Genomic DNA, 21075 nt, shown 5'->3' on the forward strand with positions numbered 1-21075 from the left:
CTTCTATATGAGGCAGTGACAAGGCAGAAAATCAGAAACGCTTTTCTCCTATCTCTCTCTCTCTCCACTTCCATTATAACGTGGACCTAACTTGAACAATGAAGAATGAATAGTTGTTATCACATCGCTTATAATAGAAGTGGAGAAAGATAAGAGAAAAGCATTGCCGGTTCTCTGCCTTACCACTGCCTTCCATAGAAGTTAGCCGATACCGGTATATCTGATGTAATATTAACTGTTTATTCTTCATTATTCAAGTGAGGACCCCGTTATAATGAAAGTGGAGAGAGATAGGAGAAAAGCGTTGCTGATGTTCTGCCTTGTGACTGCCTTATATAGAATATAGCTGATACAATCATTCATAGTTGAGAATGATATTGTATGTATCAATGTATGAATAAATGATACCGGTATATCTGATGTAATATCAATTGTTAATTTTTGTTTGAAATAATCAAGTATATTTTATCCGTCAAGAATCTATCATTTTCAATGATTAAGTAATGAATTTTCATTAAGATTACATGTTTTGTTAATTAACTATTTCTATTTCGACATTGTTATAATATGATCTGGAAACGTTTGCGTAGCTAGAAAAGGATAGCACTATCTGCTTTGTTGAGTGATAGACAAGGATAGCAACACCAATGTTAATCAAATACACTGCCATTATAACGTGGACCACACTATAGTTATACTCTTCTCCTAGCAGTCAAAAATAACGACTGCTCTCCGGTTCTATTCTATATGCAGCTTTAATATAAGAAGATTTGTTCAACTGTTATTTTTGTTTATTGTGTTTATTAGTTAGTTATCTCGAGTTATTGTTCTTTTAAATTGTTACGTTACTATTACTAAGCGAAAATCCCTATAAAATGCTGTAAATCACCCCGAAGACTTCTGCTACTAATTTAATTGGGATTTTCGTTTAATAATAATTATTCATTAATTAGCATTTGAACAAATGCAACTTTAAATTTATTTCCATCTGTTACGTTACTTTATACTACGATTAACATTATTTAATGGGTAATGGAAAGTGCTTTGGTGAATTGATGAGATGTTCAAACGTCCATTCCATCGGCGGGACTCGAACCCACGATGATGCTAGCAGACCAACCCGGCCGGCGAACTATTATTTTGTTCAACAATCAAACAAGAAGAGTATAAATATAATTCAAATTCTACCTAAACAATGGAAATATTCAACTACTAGCCCTAACCAATTTAATTGAAGAGTTGGTTTGCTCAATTGAAAAGAAATCTAATTTAGCTGTCTGTCATAACAGACAGTGATAAGAGTAGTTCTCCTTGAATAGGCTACCGCCTCTACTTCTCTCACTTTAATTATTTTCATCTCCTTTCTAGAAGAAGCCTTGTTTTATCAAAATTTACTCAATCTCATAGTCGCACTTGATCCGGAGTATCTTCACTTCAAACTCATCGGAGTGCTGGTGAAAATAAATTTTGGCTGAGAAGGTAATTCAATTTACTGTATTTACTTTTCATATTTTTGTATTTACTTTTCATATTTTTGTATTTACTTTCCATATTTTTGTATTTACTTTCCATATTTTTGTATTTATTTAAAGACTATGCTTGTCAATAATCATGACAATCTTTGAACCATTCTTGTTGGCAACTATAGTGAGGTCCACGTTATAATGGCTGTGGAGAAAGATAGGAGAACAACGTTGCCGAACCTCTGTCTTGTCAATGCCTTCTATAGACGGTAGCTGATACCGGTTTATTAATGCAATATTAACTGTTCATTCTCGTTTAAAATAATTAATTATATTCTATTGATCAAGAAATTATATTTTTCAACAATTTCGTAATGATAAGAAAACAAAGATATTGTCAAATTTCACTAAAAATTTATTAAAAACTTTAAAACAGAACCATGGTTTCACGTAGTTGGTTTCAGCTGATGATGCGTTGGTTAACTACGTGAAACCATGGTTCTGTTTTAAAGCTTTTTATGAAATTTTAGTGAAATTTGACAATATCTTTGTTTTCTTATTATGGAGAGATTTCACATCACCATCAATTCTACTAATTTTATTAAATTTCGTAATGAATTTTCATAATTAAGATGAAATATTTTGTTAGTTAATTATCAATTCTACATTGTTAAAAGACGATCTAGCAACAGAGCAAAGCGAGAAAGAGATACCGCTTTGTTGATTGATAGACAAGGATAGCAATACTGCCATTATAATTTGGACCTCATTATAGTAAATTATACATGATAGAATATAACAGTAAGATACTTTATGACTGAATAGAGCCTGTCAAAAATTGAGTTTGAAGTATAATAAATTGTTACAAACTCCACTTATCTTGTTACGATAATAGAAATTTATTGCCAGGTAACTTACATCGTGCATACAACTTATTATCAATTCCCAATTTTATGATGAGTCAATTGAGTTAGACTTTTGAGAGGTTTTCTCGTACAGGAATATTCATTGTTCAAATATGCCATCTTATTTATCTCTTTTCTGTATAGGGCTACTTGTAATAAAAATAGAAAGAAAAATAAAAATCTCAGTACCCTTTTTGAATTATTTAATCACAACATGTTTCGGACATTGGTGCCATTTTTAAGGGATATCTGGGGAATATATTTCCAGTATCACTTGAAAATGACATCAATGTCCGAAACATGCTGTGATTAAATAATTCAAAAAGGGTACCGTACTGAGATTTTTATTTTTCTTCCTATTTTCATTGTTCAAAATATACAGCTTAATAATTTATCCACGATAGTGGTCTTGCATATTTTGAATCAAGTTTTTCATTTCTGTTTTTTACTTTTTTTGAGAGTAGAAATATCAGATTTATTAAGTTGAATACCGTTGTGAATTCTCTACCACATCACAAGTAGGCCTACGGTAAATTATTTTGTAGAAAACCTTGGCAAGTAAGTTAATAATATACTGTACTGTAGCATATAATTATTAGGTACTCAATTCCATTCATTTGCCATCATGGATGCAATTTAATTGAAGAGTAAACTTTATTGTCATCGTACTGGAAAATTCACGGCAATTCTCAAAGCTATTATACCAAGTTTCACATGGTATAGGAAAGTCATTTACGAAAAAACTCCACCGTGATGTGATAAATAATATTAAGTACTACACATCTAAAGACTTGTTTATTCATCTCATAAATTTCTATGGATGACAGAGATTAGTTAATGATAAGAGTGAGTAGAGACTAATTTTAATTTTGTCCAGTATTATGATAAGAGCATTTATTATTAATGTTCCGTCGTGAGCTGAATGATTTATTTATCTAGTAGAAACTTTCAACAGTTGTCTGGAAACGTATCTGTATTTACAAAATCTTTTGAGAATTGTTATCGGAATTTGACACTTTCTAGAGAGCTCTTCATTTTTCCGCACAATTCATTCTACCTACTGCAATATAACTATTTTTATTTAAATTTTCAGGTGCAAATATTGTGGTACCGTTCAATTCATATCAATCAAGAATGAAGATGTGAACTTGTGATTTTTCGTGCTTCTAGTTTGGACAAAAATAATCGTGAGTAAAGGCTATATTACATTGCTCTGATAAGTGTTGTATTGAATAATGTTATGAAATAATTTTGGATGAACCACAACAATTTTTTCGCCACACTGCACAGAAAGCAGCTGTTTTCCAGTCCCTACGTAGATCTGAAAGACCTTGTTTGCAGACGACGTCAGAAAAGGGTTTCTTTTCCGGCCTAGGCCAGAAAGTTGTCTCTTTCCAGCCGCTTATGGCTGGAAACAACGCGCTAATTATTTTAATAAGTCATCCGCTAGATCGGGCGAGTGTCCACTTTCATAATAAGCTGAAGTCGCCATGATTTTAGTTCCAGTTTCGAATCAAACTAATTCGCTTCGCAACCAGTTTTATTCAATTATTTATTGTTGATTAGTGCATTCCGAATTTTCAAAAATGCTTGAAGATGACTGTGGTATTCCAAGTGAAATTTTAAAAGAATCTGAAATCCTGACTGCAAATCTTCTACCACTAAAATCAAGAGATAGGTACGATAGCTTAACGAGTATTCTTTATTTTGTATTATTTATTTATTTTGTCAGCAATACCTGTAGTGTGGCGAAAAATATCGTTCGCACCACGGGCAAAAATGTTTTTCCAGCTCTCAATCTTTTCTAGTCCTCGGCCTACGGCCTCGGACTTGAAAACCGATTTCGAGCTGGAAAAATCTCATTTTCTGCTCTAGGTGCGAAATATACTATTTCTATTATACAGCGTCTGTAAATTGTGTTTCAATACTTTTTTCATGAGTCAAAATTTAGTTGTGAAACATTTCATAATCCAGAACTTTTTACTGGAAGATTTATTGCAATACACGGCCGACATCTCATACATTTCAATTTATGGAATTATAGAATAAAATTAACCCTTATTTCTTATCATATCTATGGTGAAGTCCACGTTATAATGGCAGTATTTGATCAACATTGGTGTTGCTATCCTTGTCTATCATTCGACAAAACATATATCGCTATCCTTCTATAGCTTCGCAACGTTGCTAAATCCGTTCTTACTATGTAGAAGTTTAATAAATTAGGGCAGAGAATCGGCAACGCTGTTCTCCTATCTTCATTCACTGCCACTATAACGTTGACCTCACTACAGTTTTATATCTGTAAATTATTATCTCATTCTTCAGATCTATATAATTGTGCTCTATTCATTGATCATAGAATTCGTGTTATTTATTGTGATTTGAGTCTTATAAGAATATTATAAATGTCATTAATATATACCTTCAACCATTAAGTTAATTGGCTTCTTTACAAATAAATGAATAGATTAGTTAGATTAGTCCAAGAAAATTATTGAATTGAACGCATTTCTTGGAATACAGTAGGCCCAAAGCTAGTAGACTTTCTGTCTACTAACGTTGCAGTAGGCCTACCTCAATAACCATTGAAGATATGAACATGAAACAGGTTGAATTGTACTCCAAATCAAATTTGACATAAGATCACAGCATATTATAACTTATTTATGCCACCAATATTTTTTCAGATAATGGTTATATTGATATTACAACAAATTTTTGAGATATTCCATAAAATTTACTGTATTGAACACATTTGTTTGGAATATCTTAATAACCATTAATTATATGAACTTGTGTACCTCTCAATAGGTAACCATTGAAGATATGCACATGAAACAGGTTACATTTGTCACCAAATCAAATCAATTGCTAGCCTATTTGTTAATTTCTGCAAATAATTTTATTGCTGATTTATTCTACTACGGGTCTTCTATCTATAAGACTGCTGTAATAATAATTGTAGCTCATAGAGTACAAATAACAAATATCGTATGCAGGCCCCGGGCTTAGGTGAATGGGGCCCTGGGCAAATGTTCTAGTGGCGCCCCCTTTATTGATGTAATGTAAAAGTAAATAATCTATGTCACTTATATCTTATGAAGTTAATAATAAGAGATAACCAGATCACGTCTTTCAAACACAAAACTTAACATTCTGACGATTCAAAGCGGAAACTCCTTTCTGCAGAGCAGTTGGCAGACTGCTACGCTTAGAAAAATATTCTAATAGCTACTTCAAGATTTGAGAAAGTGAACTTCAATTCATGTTCTATAATTTATTCAAACATGTCATGGATTCCACCAAGTTCTTCCTGTTCTCCATACATTTTTAAGTGCAGACATTCATTTTCAAATTCACTTCTTATGTCATTAGGGTAGGAGGCATAAAGTTTGTTCGCAGCTTGTGGTATGGACTCTTTCTGTGATTCTTTTTGAACAAGAGCAGAGAGTATGGTATTCGAATCTTATCAGTTGAATTTCCAAAAGAGATATCTATACATATAAAAGCGAAATGGCACTCACTGACTGACTGACTGACTGACTGACTCACTCACTCACTCACTCACTCACTCACTCACTCACTCACTCGCATAACTAAAAATCTACCGGACCAAAAACGTTCAAATTTGGTAGGTATGTTAAGTTGGCCCTTTAGAGGCGCACTAAGAAATCTTTTGGCAATATTTTAACTCTTTAAGGGTTGTAAGCAATATTTATGGGTTAGCAATATTAAGCAATATTTAAGGGTTCTAAGCAATATTTAAAGGGTTGTTTTTAAGGGTTTAAAGTTCGTCTTTTAGCATGTATATTCTTCTTCTCCCAATCTCTTAATTATAATTGAAATTTCCATATCATATGTTACTATAGAACTATAATCTAGATAGAGTACCTCTTCGAAACAGTTGTTAACTGGCAACTAAATTAATAATTTTGTGAGGTTGGCATTAAGTTGAGTTGACTTTGTTAGGTTGGCACCAAGTTGAAGATTTAAATACATTTATCGCGGAAAAATTTATTGGGCACTGCTACTTCAATCCTGGGAATATTATATTACTAGCAGTCAGGCTCGCTTCGCTCGCCATATCCTTTTAGCCAGCCGTTTAGTCTGGACCCCCGACTGGATTGTCCTAACATATGATAAAAATGCCCAAATGAAAAATGCAGGCGAGCGAAGCGAGCCTGCTGATCTCATTCTTGGACGATACAGTCGGGGGTCCAGGGGGCGGAGCCCCCTGGCTAGACGGATATGGCGAGCGAAGCGAGCCTGACGGCTAGTACGCTTATTATCCTCACATTCTTACTATTAACTTTTCACATTTCCGATAACCTGTATAATATTTACATGTTCTGTTGTTCTATGTATTTTTGACATCTTGTGGCAGATATTTTTAGTGGGTTATTTTGATTCTCTAAATTATTTTCATCATCTCTTATTTGCGGCCTCAAAAATTTGGCGCCCTGGGCAAATGCCCAGTCTGTCCATTTATAACCCGGGGCCTGATCGTATGTGTAATTTCAATAAATTAATAACAGGATAAAAATATTATAATTTATTTTTCTTCTTAAGACCGTAATTGCAGTTCCTACAAGAAATAAATACCATATTTCTATAAACTGATAACAAGATAAATATTATAATTTTTTTCTTCTATAGGCCGTATTGTAGAGCTCCTACAAAAAATAAATATGTGCAATTCTAATAGAAATTAATAACATGAGATAAATGTTGGAATTTATTTTTATTTCTAGATGAAGTCGTCTGTTCTGTGCATCCTAGCCCTGGTTATAGTGGTGGGGAAAAGTGTGGAGTCAGCAAATATCCTAGTTCTGATGCCACTGCCTTTCCCAAGTCACACCAGAACCTACATGCCCCTTTTCAAGGAGTTGGCCCTCAGAGGACACAATGTCACATTCTACTCGGCGTTTCCTTTCAAAGAAGATATTCCCAACTTGAAAACTGTCATGGTCGATAATTTCTTGGAAGGATTCATACGTGAGTAGTCTCGTATAAAATAATATTGATCATCAGTTTTTAGATTTGAAATAACTAACCTCTGACATTTACTGTTCTTCTTCTACATTCCATGGAATATCCTAATTAATCGTAGGAGGAGGAGAAGATGGAGAGTAAAGGATGTTAAAAGTATTAAAGATATAACATATAAACAATATGTGTTATTTTTTATAACATATAAAAATACTAGTAGTTCTGTGAACAGTAGACCTCGCGCAGTATTCTCATCCACAAGTACCAGATGTCAACTGTTTTGAATGTTAACAAACTCATTTCACGTTTGAATTTGTATTTCATATGATATAATTCATCCAGTTCCGTGATGATCTTTCTATCTGATGAAAATTAATTTTTTAGAATCAAAAATATAATTTCTCCAGCATTATTTAGTTCATTTGTTTATTTTTATTCACCTATTAAATTAGTTTTTTCGAATGTGAGAATATTGATACTGATGGGCACGCATAATAATACCATGACTGCAAAACAAAATATCGAAACCAAAGACCTTAAAGCTGCGATTAGACTAAACTTATTTAAAAAATGTTAATAACTCAATCCTTTTAGATTATATTAGATTGAACATAACTTATCATACACATGATGAACATATGTGTTTGTCAACTTCCGTTCAATCTAATAGAATCTATAAGGATTAAGTTATAACCATTTTGTTAATAACTTTGGTGTAAACCCAGCTTAAAGATGCATACCTCTTTAATGTCTTTGATTGAAACTATAGAACTTATACAAAATACAGTAATAGACTGGCTTCTCCATACATCTGTGTAATCACTTGTCAGCTGATTTATGATGAATAATTCTATAGTCTGATTTTTACTCTAATATTGGCGTATGAACGAGGCTCCTTTTTCCTTTTATATTATCCTTGAAATGCAAAATTTCCAAAAACCTTGTATAGGCTATATGTCGACGCGTAATTTAAAAAGGCACATACCTGTCAAATTTCATGAAAATCTATTACCGCGTTTCAGCGTAAATGCGCAACATATAGATATATATAAACATAGAAACATTTAAACATTAAGAGAAATGCCAAACCGTCGACTTGAATCTTAGACCTCACTTTGTTCGGTCAATAACTGTTTTTATATTATGTTCCATATAAGAACAGCTGTTTTTTCCCTATACTACTCCTTTATTCTTTCTCTTCTGGAGAAGACTAAGATTATTATTCTTTTTCTGAAGAAGAAGAAAGATAATATGAAATAATAAGTTGTCGTTGCTGATGATGATTGATCTTCTTCTTCTTATAAGAAAAAATATGAAAAGAAGAAGAAGTAGATAGATGATCTGCTTCTTCTTTTACATCATTACTAAGTAATTTGCAAATTGATGCTGACTGAGTGAGAAAGCAGTTAGAAAAGGGAAAAAGAAGAATATAGATAATCTTTTTCTTCTTCTTCTTGCATCTTGTTCTTCTTTTTCTTCTCCCTTCTTCTTGCATCTTCTTCTTCTTCCTCTTCCTATAGAGTCTAGAGCCCGGTTGCACAAAAGTCTGTTGAATTTTATTCCCAATTAAATTCCGCAAACTCCAATCAGAGAAGTTTCTACTGAGATTCTCTGATTGGCTCTCATGGCATTTAAAATTGTGTTAGTTGACAGACTTTTGTGGAACCGGGTGATAGAGTCACGATATTCAAAGGATAGAGCAAGGAAGTTAATGCAAACTCCATATAATAAAGATAATTTTCATCTTCAAAGGGTACTAGCACAGAATACAGCTTAGAAGTATACAGGGTGTCTACTCCCTATTTTTATATAGATATAATTTCTTTATTTATGAACCAATTTTGTTAGAACTACATTTGTTAGATAGAGCACTCCTTGAGGATGTGTTTAACACCAATTTTCATTTGTTTTAGTTTAAATATGCCCCCTCTCTTGATTGTGGAAGAAAGAGCCAAAATAGCAGCTCGTTATGAGGTCTAGGGATCTGTGGTACGAGTTCAAAGGTGGTGGAGGGCTGAACGAGGGATCCATGCAACACTGGATGCAAAAACTGTTGAAAACTGCTATTTTAAATTACTAACAACAGGGAGTGTCGCAGATGCAAGACGATCAGGAAGACCATCAACGTCAAGGACAGAGTTGGTGAAATGTTCATGAGGAGCCCTAAGAAATCAATGCGTCAAGGATCTCGTGAAATTGCTCTTTCACATTACTCTGTTGCAACCATTCTTAAGAAAGATCTCAGTGTTTTTGCATCCAGTGTTGCATGGATCCCTCGTTCCACCACTTTTGTACTCGTATCACAGATCCCCAGACCTCATATAACGAGCTGCTATTTTGGCTCTTTCTTACACAGTCAAGAGAGGGGGCATTTTTAAACTGAAACAAATGAAAATTGGTGTTAATCATCGAACTTCAAGGAGTAATTTATGTAAAAAAATGTAGTTCTAACAAAATTGGTTCATAATTAAAGAAATTGTAGCTGTATAAGAATAGAGAGTGACTTATCAGACACTCTGTAGAAATGTTCTCAGGTACTAGATGATTTTTATTCTATTTCAAGGAATAGGCTGTCATCATCATCATTATTATTATCTTTTCATCCCTCTCGATATTCTGCTGCTCTTCTCCATCTTCTTACACCCAGTCTTCGCAAATCCCCCTCCACATCATAAGAAGATAAGGCTATTATACACTTCATACATTGCACAACATGGATCAAATAAAAATCAATAAGTAAATTCTCCTACTCCATTCAATAATCAATTATTATCTTTCAATATTCCAGACGACATAGCCAAATCCAACTTCGCAGACTTCAACGGCTGGAGACACGTGGTATTCGTGTGGCGTATGGGTCTGACATGCTCCGAAAAACTCCTGCAACAGCCACCCATCAAACAGCTGATGCAGTCCAAGGACACCTATGACGTCATCCTGCTAGAAACCTTCTTCGCGCACGAGTACCTAACAGCATTCGGCCACAAGTTCCAAGCGCCAATCATAAACCTGCATCCGTTTCGGGCCGAAAACTGGCTCAACTTCAACGTCGGAAACCCGAATCCGTTCTCGTATGTTGCCGATTTCCGCCTGGAAGCTGACGGTCAGATGGACTATTTCCAGAGGATCTCGAATCTGATGATAGGTATGGTATATCCTATTATATTAAGCGAGCAATTTATGTATTTATATATCTGGTTATTTATGTTTAACGGATCTCGAAAACGGCTCTAACGATTTTCACGAAATTTTGAACATAGTAGGTTTATGATATAAAGATTCGATTGCACTAGGTCTCATCGTTGCCAAAACTCGGTGAACGACATTAAAATGATAATTCATCCTTGGCTGAAACAGCTGTGAATAGTAAAAAAGTGAGTATGTGAAAAATCAAAATATCGCATCCACGGAATTCATAAGATGACATATAGCCAGCTGTGAAATATAAACACGATCATTTTAGAGAATTGTGTTCTACTGTTTATCAATAAATAAAAATAACGAGCAAAGCCATAGCCTACTATAGATAGAAAGTAAGCCATGGCTCGGTGCCCCGATATTAGATATGATAGTAACTAATAAAATGTAATAATATTAAATAAATAATTAATAGTATGATTGTAGTTAATATGAACTATTTGAAGAGGGCTACTCGTTTATCAGGAAATAAAAAAAATTAGTACCCTTTACAAGTCTTGAAATTAACATGCTGTAAGTTGTAAGGTTTTAATGAAGGATACTTAGGGCTGGTTTCCGAGCTCGGGATTTAGGTAAGTTCTAGACTTTGAACAGCTGAAGTCAGAAAATTGGCTTTCCAAAACGGGGTGTAGTTGCAGTAAATAGTTGCAGCAAAATAAATCTTTGTTTTCTCATTTCTATAATAATTTGGAAACGTTTTTCCTTGACGAAATGAAACATTCCTAAATAATTCAAAATAGCTGAAACTTTACACTATTTTAACTTTATTTTATTTTGTGTTCAATTTTCTAGTTTTTCGAAATTTAGTTTAAAAATCGTTAGTTGTTTTACTGCGATTACGCCCCGTTTCGGAAAGCCAATTTTCTGACTCCAGCTGTTTAAAGTCTACAACTTAGCTAAATCCCGAGCTCGGAAACCGGCCATAAGTACTCTTTTTAAGTCTTGAAATTAACATGTTGTGAATAAAAAATTTTAGATTTAGGTATAGATTTTTCATTTTCTGAGGATATGATAGGTATAGGATATACAGAGTGTCCCACGATAGGTGTGACAGCCGAAACCATATGAAATTTACAACAAAAAGTGTCTTATATATCGACTTTAGTTTTCAAGAAGCTGACGGTCAGGTTGACTATTTCCAGAGGATCTTGAATCTGATGATAAGTACCATAGGATATTTATTTATTCATAGGATTCATTTATTATTTTAGGGACCGTGAATAGGATACGTCCCACGACAGGGTGTAACAGCCGAAGAACATAGATTCTTTTCACGGGTTAGGCTAGGCGTACACGAGTTAGTCAAGACAAGACAAGACATGATCAGACACGTTTAGTCACAATTCTTCACATTGTTGCTTAAGATGCAACTCACACTGATTAGGCTGTGTATGTCACCAGTTAGTCAAGACAAGACAAGACATGATCAGACATAATACTTCACATAGTTGCTTATGATGCAACACACACTGATTAGTCATTGCAATTAGACATGTATCCATAAGCAACTGTGTGAAGTATTGTGTCTGATCATGTCTTGTCTTGTCTTGACTAACTGGTGTGTGCCCAGCCTAATCAATGTGAGTTGCGTCATAAGCAAAAATGTGAAGAATTATGACTAAATGTGTCTGATCATATCTTGTCTTGACTAACTGGTGTGTGCCCAGCCTAATCAATGTGAGTTGCGTCATAAGCAAAAATGTGAAGAGTTGTGACTAAACGTGTCTGATCATGTCTTGTCTTGTCTTGACTAACTGGTGTGAACCTAGCCTAAGTCATTGCAATTAGACTGTCTTGTTCCGCACTTCTGTGCCTCTAGAATCAACCCATAAAATGTCTACTACTGATATTTCTATTGTATTAAAATAAATTCGATTTGATTCGAGGTCTCTTCACGAGGGTTACGGGCTACTACTGGTACCTGCCCAGACAGGAGGCTACCATGCGCACGTACTTCGATTACGCAGGTGTTGACACCCTGCCGCCGCTGAAAGATATGTTGGCGGCAACTACGATGTCTCTGGTTGACGGCCATCATGCCATCAGTTACGTGGCACCCAACCTGCCCAATATTGTACCCGTTGGAGGCATTCATATTTCCGCCAATAGTTCGCTTCCTGAGGTCAGTCTACTTAGGCATACTCTTCAATTTATTAGTTTCCCAAATACATTCACCTCACGTGATAAAATAATACATTTTTCATAATATTAAGATTGAATCCTATTTTGTTAATTAATTATATTTCTACATTGTTTTAAAACGATCTAGCAAAGTTGCAGAGTTTGAGAAGGATAGCACTATCTGTTTTGTTGAATGATAGGCAAGGAGAGCAACACCATTTCTAATCAAATACTGCCATTATGATACGGACCTCACTATACAATTGGAGTGACTGTTTTTGGGACACTTGATTTTTATTGCGATTGATGCATTAGCTTGACTAATGGAAAAATAAATAAAACTTGAGAAATATATGAAAGAGTAGGTACTGAATAAAAATACTCGATATTGTCAATACAACAGTGACAATATCTATAGTGAGGTCCACGTTGTAGTGGCAGTATTTGATTAACATTGGTGTTGCTATCCTTGTCTCATTCGACAAAGCAGATAGTGCCGATCCATTTCTAGCACAGCAACGTGGCTGTTACCCTCTATAGAAGGCAGTAGTAAGACAGAGAATTGGCATTGCTGTTCTCCTATCTTTCTCCACTGCTATTATAACGTGGACCTCACTATAGATATTGTCACTGTTGTATTGACAATATCGAGTATTTTTATTCAGTACTCGTTCATTTATTTCTCAAGTTTTATTTATTTTTCCATTGGTCAAGCTAATGCATCAATCGCAATAAAAATCAAGTCTCCCAAAAACATTCACTCTAATTGTATAGTGAGGTCCATATCATAATGGCAGTATTTGATTAGAAATGGTGTTGCTCTCCTTGCCTATCATTCAACAAAACAGATAGTGCTATCCTTCTCTAACTCTGCAACTTTGCTAGATCGTTTTAAAACAATGTAGAAATATAATTAATTAACAAAATAGTATTCAATCTTAATATTATGAAAAATGTATTAATTTATCATTGGAAAATTTATTTTATTTTAAACAAGATTGAACAGTTTATATTACATCAGATTCACCGGTATCATCTATCAGTGGCAAGGCAGAGAATCGGCAACGAAGTTGTCCTATTTTTCTCTACTGCCATTATAACGTGGACCTCACTATATAGTCAACCGCACTAAAATTGTCTGATGAGAAAAGATGCAACGTTGCCAAACAAGAGTTGATCAACGCTGTCCACAGTTGATTATAAATGAGAATTAGATAATATTTTTATAATGCACCTGTCGAATTGGCAACGTCTATGGGTGCGGAGGAGGGTTGGAGGGACTCAGCTCTTCCAATTTCAATCCGACTATTTTCGTGTTAAATATTATGGTAATTTAAAAAAATAATAATTCTTATAATATCTATTAATAGAAGTCTCTCATTCTCACAACTGTAGATAATTGGGTACCTACAAATCTGAAAAGGTTTTTTGTTCATGAATACTATCTACTTCTAATTAATAAAAACTTGTAGTACCCTTTTATTAAAACATTTTTAAAACTTTATAACATTTAACGACTAGCTTCGACCATTGCCCATTTTCAAGTTGAAATGTAAAAAAAATCTGATGTGGCGCACTCACACAACTTTCCTTGCCGTTATGAAAATTGATCAACTGACGCTAGTGTTCCCGCGCATATCAAATCTACTATTCTAAGATCTGAGACAGCTGGTGACAGGACAAAAGCGATCCAGACACACGAAGTCTGCTATCTCTTCATAGTGAATGATTTAATAGAATCAGCAGTTGCCAACAGTTTGCAATTGAATAATCTTATTTTCTCGCATTTCGAGCTTATTTTCAATTTTAAGTGAAAATGTTACTGAACATAAATTAAAGAGATATTCATGCTGAATCCTTTCCACTAAATTTTTTTTGTTTTAATTGTATCTGAAGCCTGATAATTGAGAATCTAGAATCAAACTTTGCATTGATGGGGTGGTGCTCCTGAAATTTTTACAGATATGGGACTTGTGGCAGTCAATAGAGCTTATCAATGACTTTTATAGGTATGAATTTGATCAAAATCGTTGGAGCCGTTTTCGAGAAAATCGCGAAAAACCCTGTTTTTTACAACATTTTTGCCATTTTAGCCGCCATCTTGTATTGCATTTGATCGAAATTGTTCGTGTCGGATCCTTATAGTGTAAGGACCTTACGTTCCAAATTTCAAGTCTTTCCGGTAATTGGGAGACGAGATATCGTGTACATAGACGCACATACACTCATACACACACACACACACACACACACACACACACACACACACACACACACACACACACACACACACCACACACACACACACCACACACACACACACCACACACACACACACACATACAGACCAATACCCAAAAACCATTTTTTTGGACTCAGGGGACTTTGAAACGTATAGAAATTTAGAAATTGGGGTACCTTAATTTTTTTCGGAAAGCAATACTTTCCTTACCTATGGTAATAGGGCAAGGAAAGTAATAAACAAGTTGATACTAGATAATATATGTTCATATGATTTATTTATTTATTATTCATTATTTCTGGTTGAAATTATTTAGAATGTTTTCAAGTTTTTAAAATGTTTTAATAAAAGGGTACTACAAGTTTTCATATTGTTATTACAATAAGCTTATTGTTATTACTACAAGTTTTTATATTGTTTTTATCAATTTGAATAAAGTAACCATATAAGTGAAGTGATTTTACCTTACTTCTCTCTATATAAATTGAAATGTGCTTGACAAAATTTTGAAAATTTCAGGACCTGAAAAAGTGGATAGAAGACTCGCCCCATGGCATAATCTACCTGAGTTTGGGCTCAACGCTGAGATCAGCTGATCTGAAACGCGAATACGTCGACATTTTTGTACAAGTGCTGGGAAAATTGCCGCAGAGAATTCTGTGGAAGTGGGAGGCAGACGATATTCCTGGACGTCCAGACAACGTCAAGATCTCCAAATGGTTTCCTCAGCAGGCTATTTTGGGTGAGTAATATTTTTCTAATAAAGTCCACATAAGTTTTTTGACTTTTAATTGAGTAAGATCACTACCTCCGTAAACAAAGTCGTAGTGCATTCGTGTGACGTCAGCTCAGGTAGGGCTCCTACACCAATAAAAATTTGTTGATTTTAGCTGATCTATAACAGCTAGTGTTTTTATTGGTGTAGGAGCCCTACCTGTGCTGACGTCAGACGAATGCACTAAGGCTTTGTTTACGGAGGTAGTGGTAAGATGTGCATACAGTGAAGAGGGAAGAGTTATAGGGAAGTGGGATAGAGCAAGACCATCTGGAGAAATGTCTCCAGAACTGGAGCGTTCTCCAGATGGTCTTGGATAGAGATACCTCCTGTTACACAAATACATTATGTGTTATGGGGCGTCCGCAAATTTTTCTTTCGTAGAACATCCAAGTAGCAAACTTTTTCTGAGGCATTGGTTAATCACCCAATACAGCTTGTTTTTTTATGCAACTGACTGAATAAATGAATTTGATTTGATTTACTATTAGATTTATAAATCACAGTTCACGATGAAGTAAAAAATTACGAATTTCCCTTTGCAGAACACCCAAAATGCAAGCTATTTCTGACGCATGGTGGATTCCATGGAATGTTCGAGGCAGCCTACTACGGTGTTCCGGTTGTGGGTACACCGGTTTTCGCGGACCAAAAAGGAAACTTGCACATTGCCAAACGCAAGGGGTTCGGACTGATGGTCAAGTTCGAAGAGCTGACTGCTGAGAAGCTATCGCACGCCTTGAATACGGTTTTGAATACGCCGAGGTAAGGCCATTCTTCTGTTACTTCTTGAAAAAAATATAGTACCTATATTCATAAAGAAAATATAGCATAAGAAGATATCTCATGGTTTTTCAATAAATTAATAATTAATTTTTATAATTAAGATAAAATGTTTTGTTAATGTTTTGTTAAAGAGATAGCGCTATCCGCTTTGTTGAAAGATAGACAAGGATAGCAATACCATTGCTAATCAAACACTGCCATTATAACGTGGACCTCACTATAGTGTGTGTTATGTAGGTACTCTGTCAAAATATGTTGGACGAGGGCTGATTCTAAATGACGACATTTTAATATCATTTAAATAAAACTAGTAGTTCTGTGAACAGTAGACCTCACGAAGTATTCTCATCCACAAGTACCTGATTGAAACTATAGACTTTATACAACTACCATAAGTTGTTTTTTGGTGAAGCTATGTGACGCTGGTAGTCGTCTCTCTTACTGTACCCGTTCTTACAAACTCACCCGGTCAAAACAGTAATAATGTATATATGTCTATCAATGGACAGTAATCGCCAGTAATCGGTTTGAGTTAACAAAAATCGGCTTGAAATTTGGGGCATAAACGGCCTATATATCATGGGATATCTTCTCTTATGTTATATTTTCTCTATGCTGTATTAGATAATTTATTAGTATTGTAAAGTGAATAAAAGGTGATATTGTCGAAGTTAGGTATCCATATTCAACAAAATGACTCGAAGTTACCTCAAGCACAAATTCATAAAAATATCAAGGTACCGGTTTCGGTTGTAACACCAGTATCCATTTAAACCGGAGTTGTCAACTGAGTTTTCAACAAATTGAAAATTTGTTTTTCAAAAATCACAGCAACATTTAACTTTTTATTTAACTTGTAAAGTTTTTTAACATTTAACTTGTTTTATTTATTTACAATATCTCTTTAGAGACAACAGGTCAAAACCCAGAACTGCCTCTTAACTTAGATCATGTTAATGTCAAAATACTATAAAAAATACTGTTTTGCTACAGGAAAACTGACAACTCTTTTGAAGAAAACTTTTTGTTGACAACTCTGATGTAAATGCAGCTTTAATAATGAAATTCTGATTACGCTGTACATCAATTTCAAGCATATTCCTATGAAAAATACTATAAAAAAATACTGTTTTGCTACAGGAAAACTGACAACACTTTTGAAGAAAACTTTTTGTTGACAACTCTGATGTAAATGCAGCTTTAATCATGAAATTCTGAATCAAAAAAACACTTTTGCTGGCTTACGAGGTTTCACTTCTGAGCCATCGATAAAGTGAAGCAAAATAAGAGTAAAAATAGAAGAAACATTTTTGCTGGCTTACGAAGTTTCACTTCTAAGCCATCGTGATTCTGTTGTACATCAATTTCAAGCATATTCCTACATATGAGCAAGTTTTGACTACAGCCCGTCTCTCGCATCCCATATGCATTTTTCCTATCTGCCCAATCACGTTCCTAATGCATATTTGAAAAAGCAGAGTTTTATTTTGTCATATCAACATTTATTAGATCTGTATTATACAGGACTGCAGTTTCGTGTTGAAATCAACATATTCTCAGCTGTAGTATTTCATATTAAAATTATCAAATTAAAAACGATACAATTGATGAATACAATGTATGTTTTTTAAATAATAGGTACGGTAAGTAAAAAATGCACACTAAGATTCTAATCTACACATATAGGGAGGTCCACGTTATAATGGCAGTGTTTGATTGGCATGGTATTGCCATCCTTGTCTATCATTCAACAAAGCGGATAGCGCTATCTCTTTTTCGCTTTGCTCTGTTGCCAGATCGTCTTTCAACAATGTAGAATTAATAATCAATTAGCAAAATATTTCATCTTAATTATGAAAATTTATTTTGAAATTATTGAGAAATATAATTGATTATTTTTAATGAGAATGAACAGTTAGTAATTTTAATTATATTCAAATAAAATCCTTTATTGATAAAGAACGGGAGTTGCTAGCCATTTTCTAATTAGTTATGAAGGTGATATTATTGTGGTAATCATCCATATTGAATAGAAAGACTATTTATTTATTTATTACAGAAAAAAAGACTACAGGCATAGACTAGCTGACATATATATATACATTCTAGACTATAGTGAGTTCCACGTTATAATGGTAGTGTTTGATTAGCAATGGTATTGCTATCCTTGTCTATCATTCAACAAAGCGGATAGCGCTATCTCTTTCTCGCTTTGTCCTGTTGCCAGATCGTTTTTTAACAATGTAGAATTAATAATTAACAAAATATTTTATTCTAGTTATGAAATTATTGAAAAATATAATTTCTTGCTCAATAAAATATAATTAATTATTTTAAACGAGAATGAACAGTTAATATTACATCAATAAACCTGTATCAGTTACCGTTTATAGAAGGCATTGACAAGACAGAGGATCGGCAACGTTGATCTCCGATCTTTCTCCACTGCCTTTATAACGTGGACCTCACTATAGATTCTTGAACTAAAAATAACATGTTCTCAATTTGAAAATATTTCTACTGATGATTATTTTCACTTTGCAGTTTTAAACAGAACGCCCAAAAACTGTCGAAAATCATCAAAGACGAGCCGTCCACCCCCATGGAGCGAGCCGTATTTTGGGTGGAGCACGTGATTCGTCACAAGGGAGCCGATCATCTGAAGTCAATGCGACTATCATTGACTTGGTACCAGTACCTCCTTGTCGATATAATTGCATTGTTTGTTGCGGTTGCACTTGTCATCTTCTATGTATTCAAGTTATTACTCGGATTGTTGTTGTCAAACAGTGACAAATCAAGTAAAAATGGACAGAAAGAGACTAATAAAGTAAAAAAGAACTGAAATGTTGTTCCAATTTAAAAAAAAAAGTTTTTGTACTCGTGCAATGTAAGTATATTGTGTTGCAAGGTGGGTTGATAATTTTGAAACACAATAAAGTTTAGGTACCCTTTCATTTTATCACAATACAACTAGTTTTAACTCTTTAAGAGCCAGTTGTCTTGTGGTAAAATGAAATGATACTAGATATATTTTGTTGTGTTTCAATAAAGAAAAATGTGGTGGCACACTCACACAACTTTCCTTGCCGTTATAAAAATTGATCACCTGACGCTAGTGTTCACGCGCATCTCAAGTCTACTATTCAAAAATCTGAGCCAGCTGGTGACAGGACAATAACGCTGGAGACACACGAGGTCTGCTATCTGTTCATAGTGAATGGTTTAATAGAATCAACAGTTGCCAACAGTTTGCAATTGAATAATCACATTCTCTCGAATTTCGAGCTTATTTTCAATTTTAGGTGAAAATCTTACTGAACATCAATTGTAGAGATTTTCATGCTCAATCTTTTCCACTTGAAATTTTTTGTTTAAATTGTATCTGAAGCCTGATAATTGGGAATCTAAGATAAAACTTTGCATAGATGAGGTGGAGCTCCTGAAATTTTTACAGGTATGAGACTTGTGGCAGTTGATAGAGCTTATGAATGACTTTTTTAGTTATGCATTTGATGAAAATCGTTGAAGCCGTTTTCGAGAAAATCGCGAAAACCCCTGTTTTTGACAACATTTTCGCCATTTTGAATTGCATTTGATCGAAATTGTTCGTGTCGGATCCTAAAAGGACCTTAAGTTTCAAATTTCAAGTTATTCCTTTAATTGGGAGATGAGATATCGTGTACACAGACACACATACAGACCAATACCCAAAAAATACTTTTTTGGACTCAGGAGACCTTGAAATGTATAGAAATTTAGAAATTGGGGTACCTTAAATGTTTTCGGAAAGCAATACTTTCCTTACCTATGGTAATAGGGCAGTTAACGTGGTTAGTTAACTTACATACCTTGCTGTAAGTGAAAGCATATTATTTGACAGATACATAAATACATTCATAGATACAATCTTATTTTTTATAATACTCATTATGAATAATTGGACCAAAGCACGGCCATCTACAGTGTAACTGTAGATTTATTATCTACGGATTGACCGTGGCCAAAGACCTGGTTGCACATAAGTATGTTAAATTTTAATTGTGATCAAAGTAGCCTACCAATTAAAGACGTCTTCCGCTTCCCTGATTTGTTCTTGTGTCATTCAACCGTCATTTAATCATCCTTTGAATTTAACAGACTTTTGTACAACTGGATCTAGGCACGAGAGCCAATCTGAGGTTTTTCTAGAAGCAAGAGTACATTGTGAGTTTAATGTTAATCTGAACAGCTGGTGAATGAAATGGTCGCATTTATTATGTGATTGATTAAGGGCCGTTTGCCCAGTCAAAGCTTAAACTGGATTTAATCAGCTGGTGGCTTAAACTCAAAATGAAACACATTATAACAAACTAGACTTGATACGGATTTAATCCAGTTTAAAATGAAATTCAGTTTAATATGTCACTGTGCAAACGGCCCTTAGAGTTTAAACATCGGCTGATTGGATTTAAGCTTACAAATATACCATTGGTCATGAAAAGAAACATTTCAATGATTGAATTGCACCACAAGCGTTCATAGCCACGGTTGCACAAAAGCCAGTTGTATTTTAATTGTGATTAAATGCCAGAGGCTTTTGTTCAACCAGGC

At 34.3% G+C, this 21075-nt stretch overlaps 1 protein-coding gene across 2 annotated transcripts; it reads left to right on the forward strand.

The window, feature by feature from the left end:
* Positions 1–1351: 1351 nt before the first annotated feature.
* Positions 1352–19340, forward strand: LOC111054831 (UDP-glycosyltransferase UGT5). Of its 2 annotated transcripts, none has more exons than XM_022341939.2 (8): positions 1352–1479; positions 3462–3555; positions 7123–7366; positions 10149–10505; positions 12445–12680; positions 15441–15663; positions 16242–16461; positions 19027–19340. In XM_022341939.2, the coding sequence occupies exons 3-8, from the start codon at positions 7123–7125 to the stop codon at positions 19325–19327; spliced, it is 1581 nt and encodes a 526-aa protein (XP_022197631.2). In that variant the 5' UTR covers positions 1352–1479; positions 3462–3555; the 3' UTR covers positions 19328–19340. The 2 variants fall into 2 exon arrangements, with proteins under 2 accessions (XP_022197631.2, XP_039289235.1); XM_039433301.1 differs by lacking the exon at positions 1352–1479 and adding an exon at positions 3015–3214.
* The last annotated feature ends 1735 nt before the right edge of the window (positions 19341–21075 follow it).

Source organism: Nilaparvata lugens, chromosome 7, assembly GCF_014356525.2.
Source record: "Nilaparvata lugens isolate BPH chromosome 7, ASM1435652v1, whole genome shotgun sequence".
In the NCBI taxonomy this organism is placed as follows: domain Eukaryota; kingdom Metazoa; phylum Arthropoda; class Insecta; order Hemiptera; family Delphacidae; genus Nilaparvata; species Nilaparvata lugens.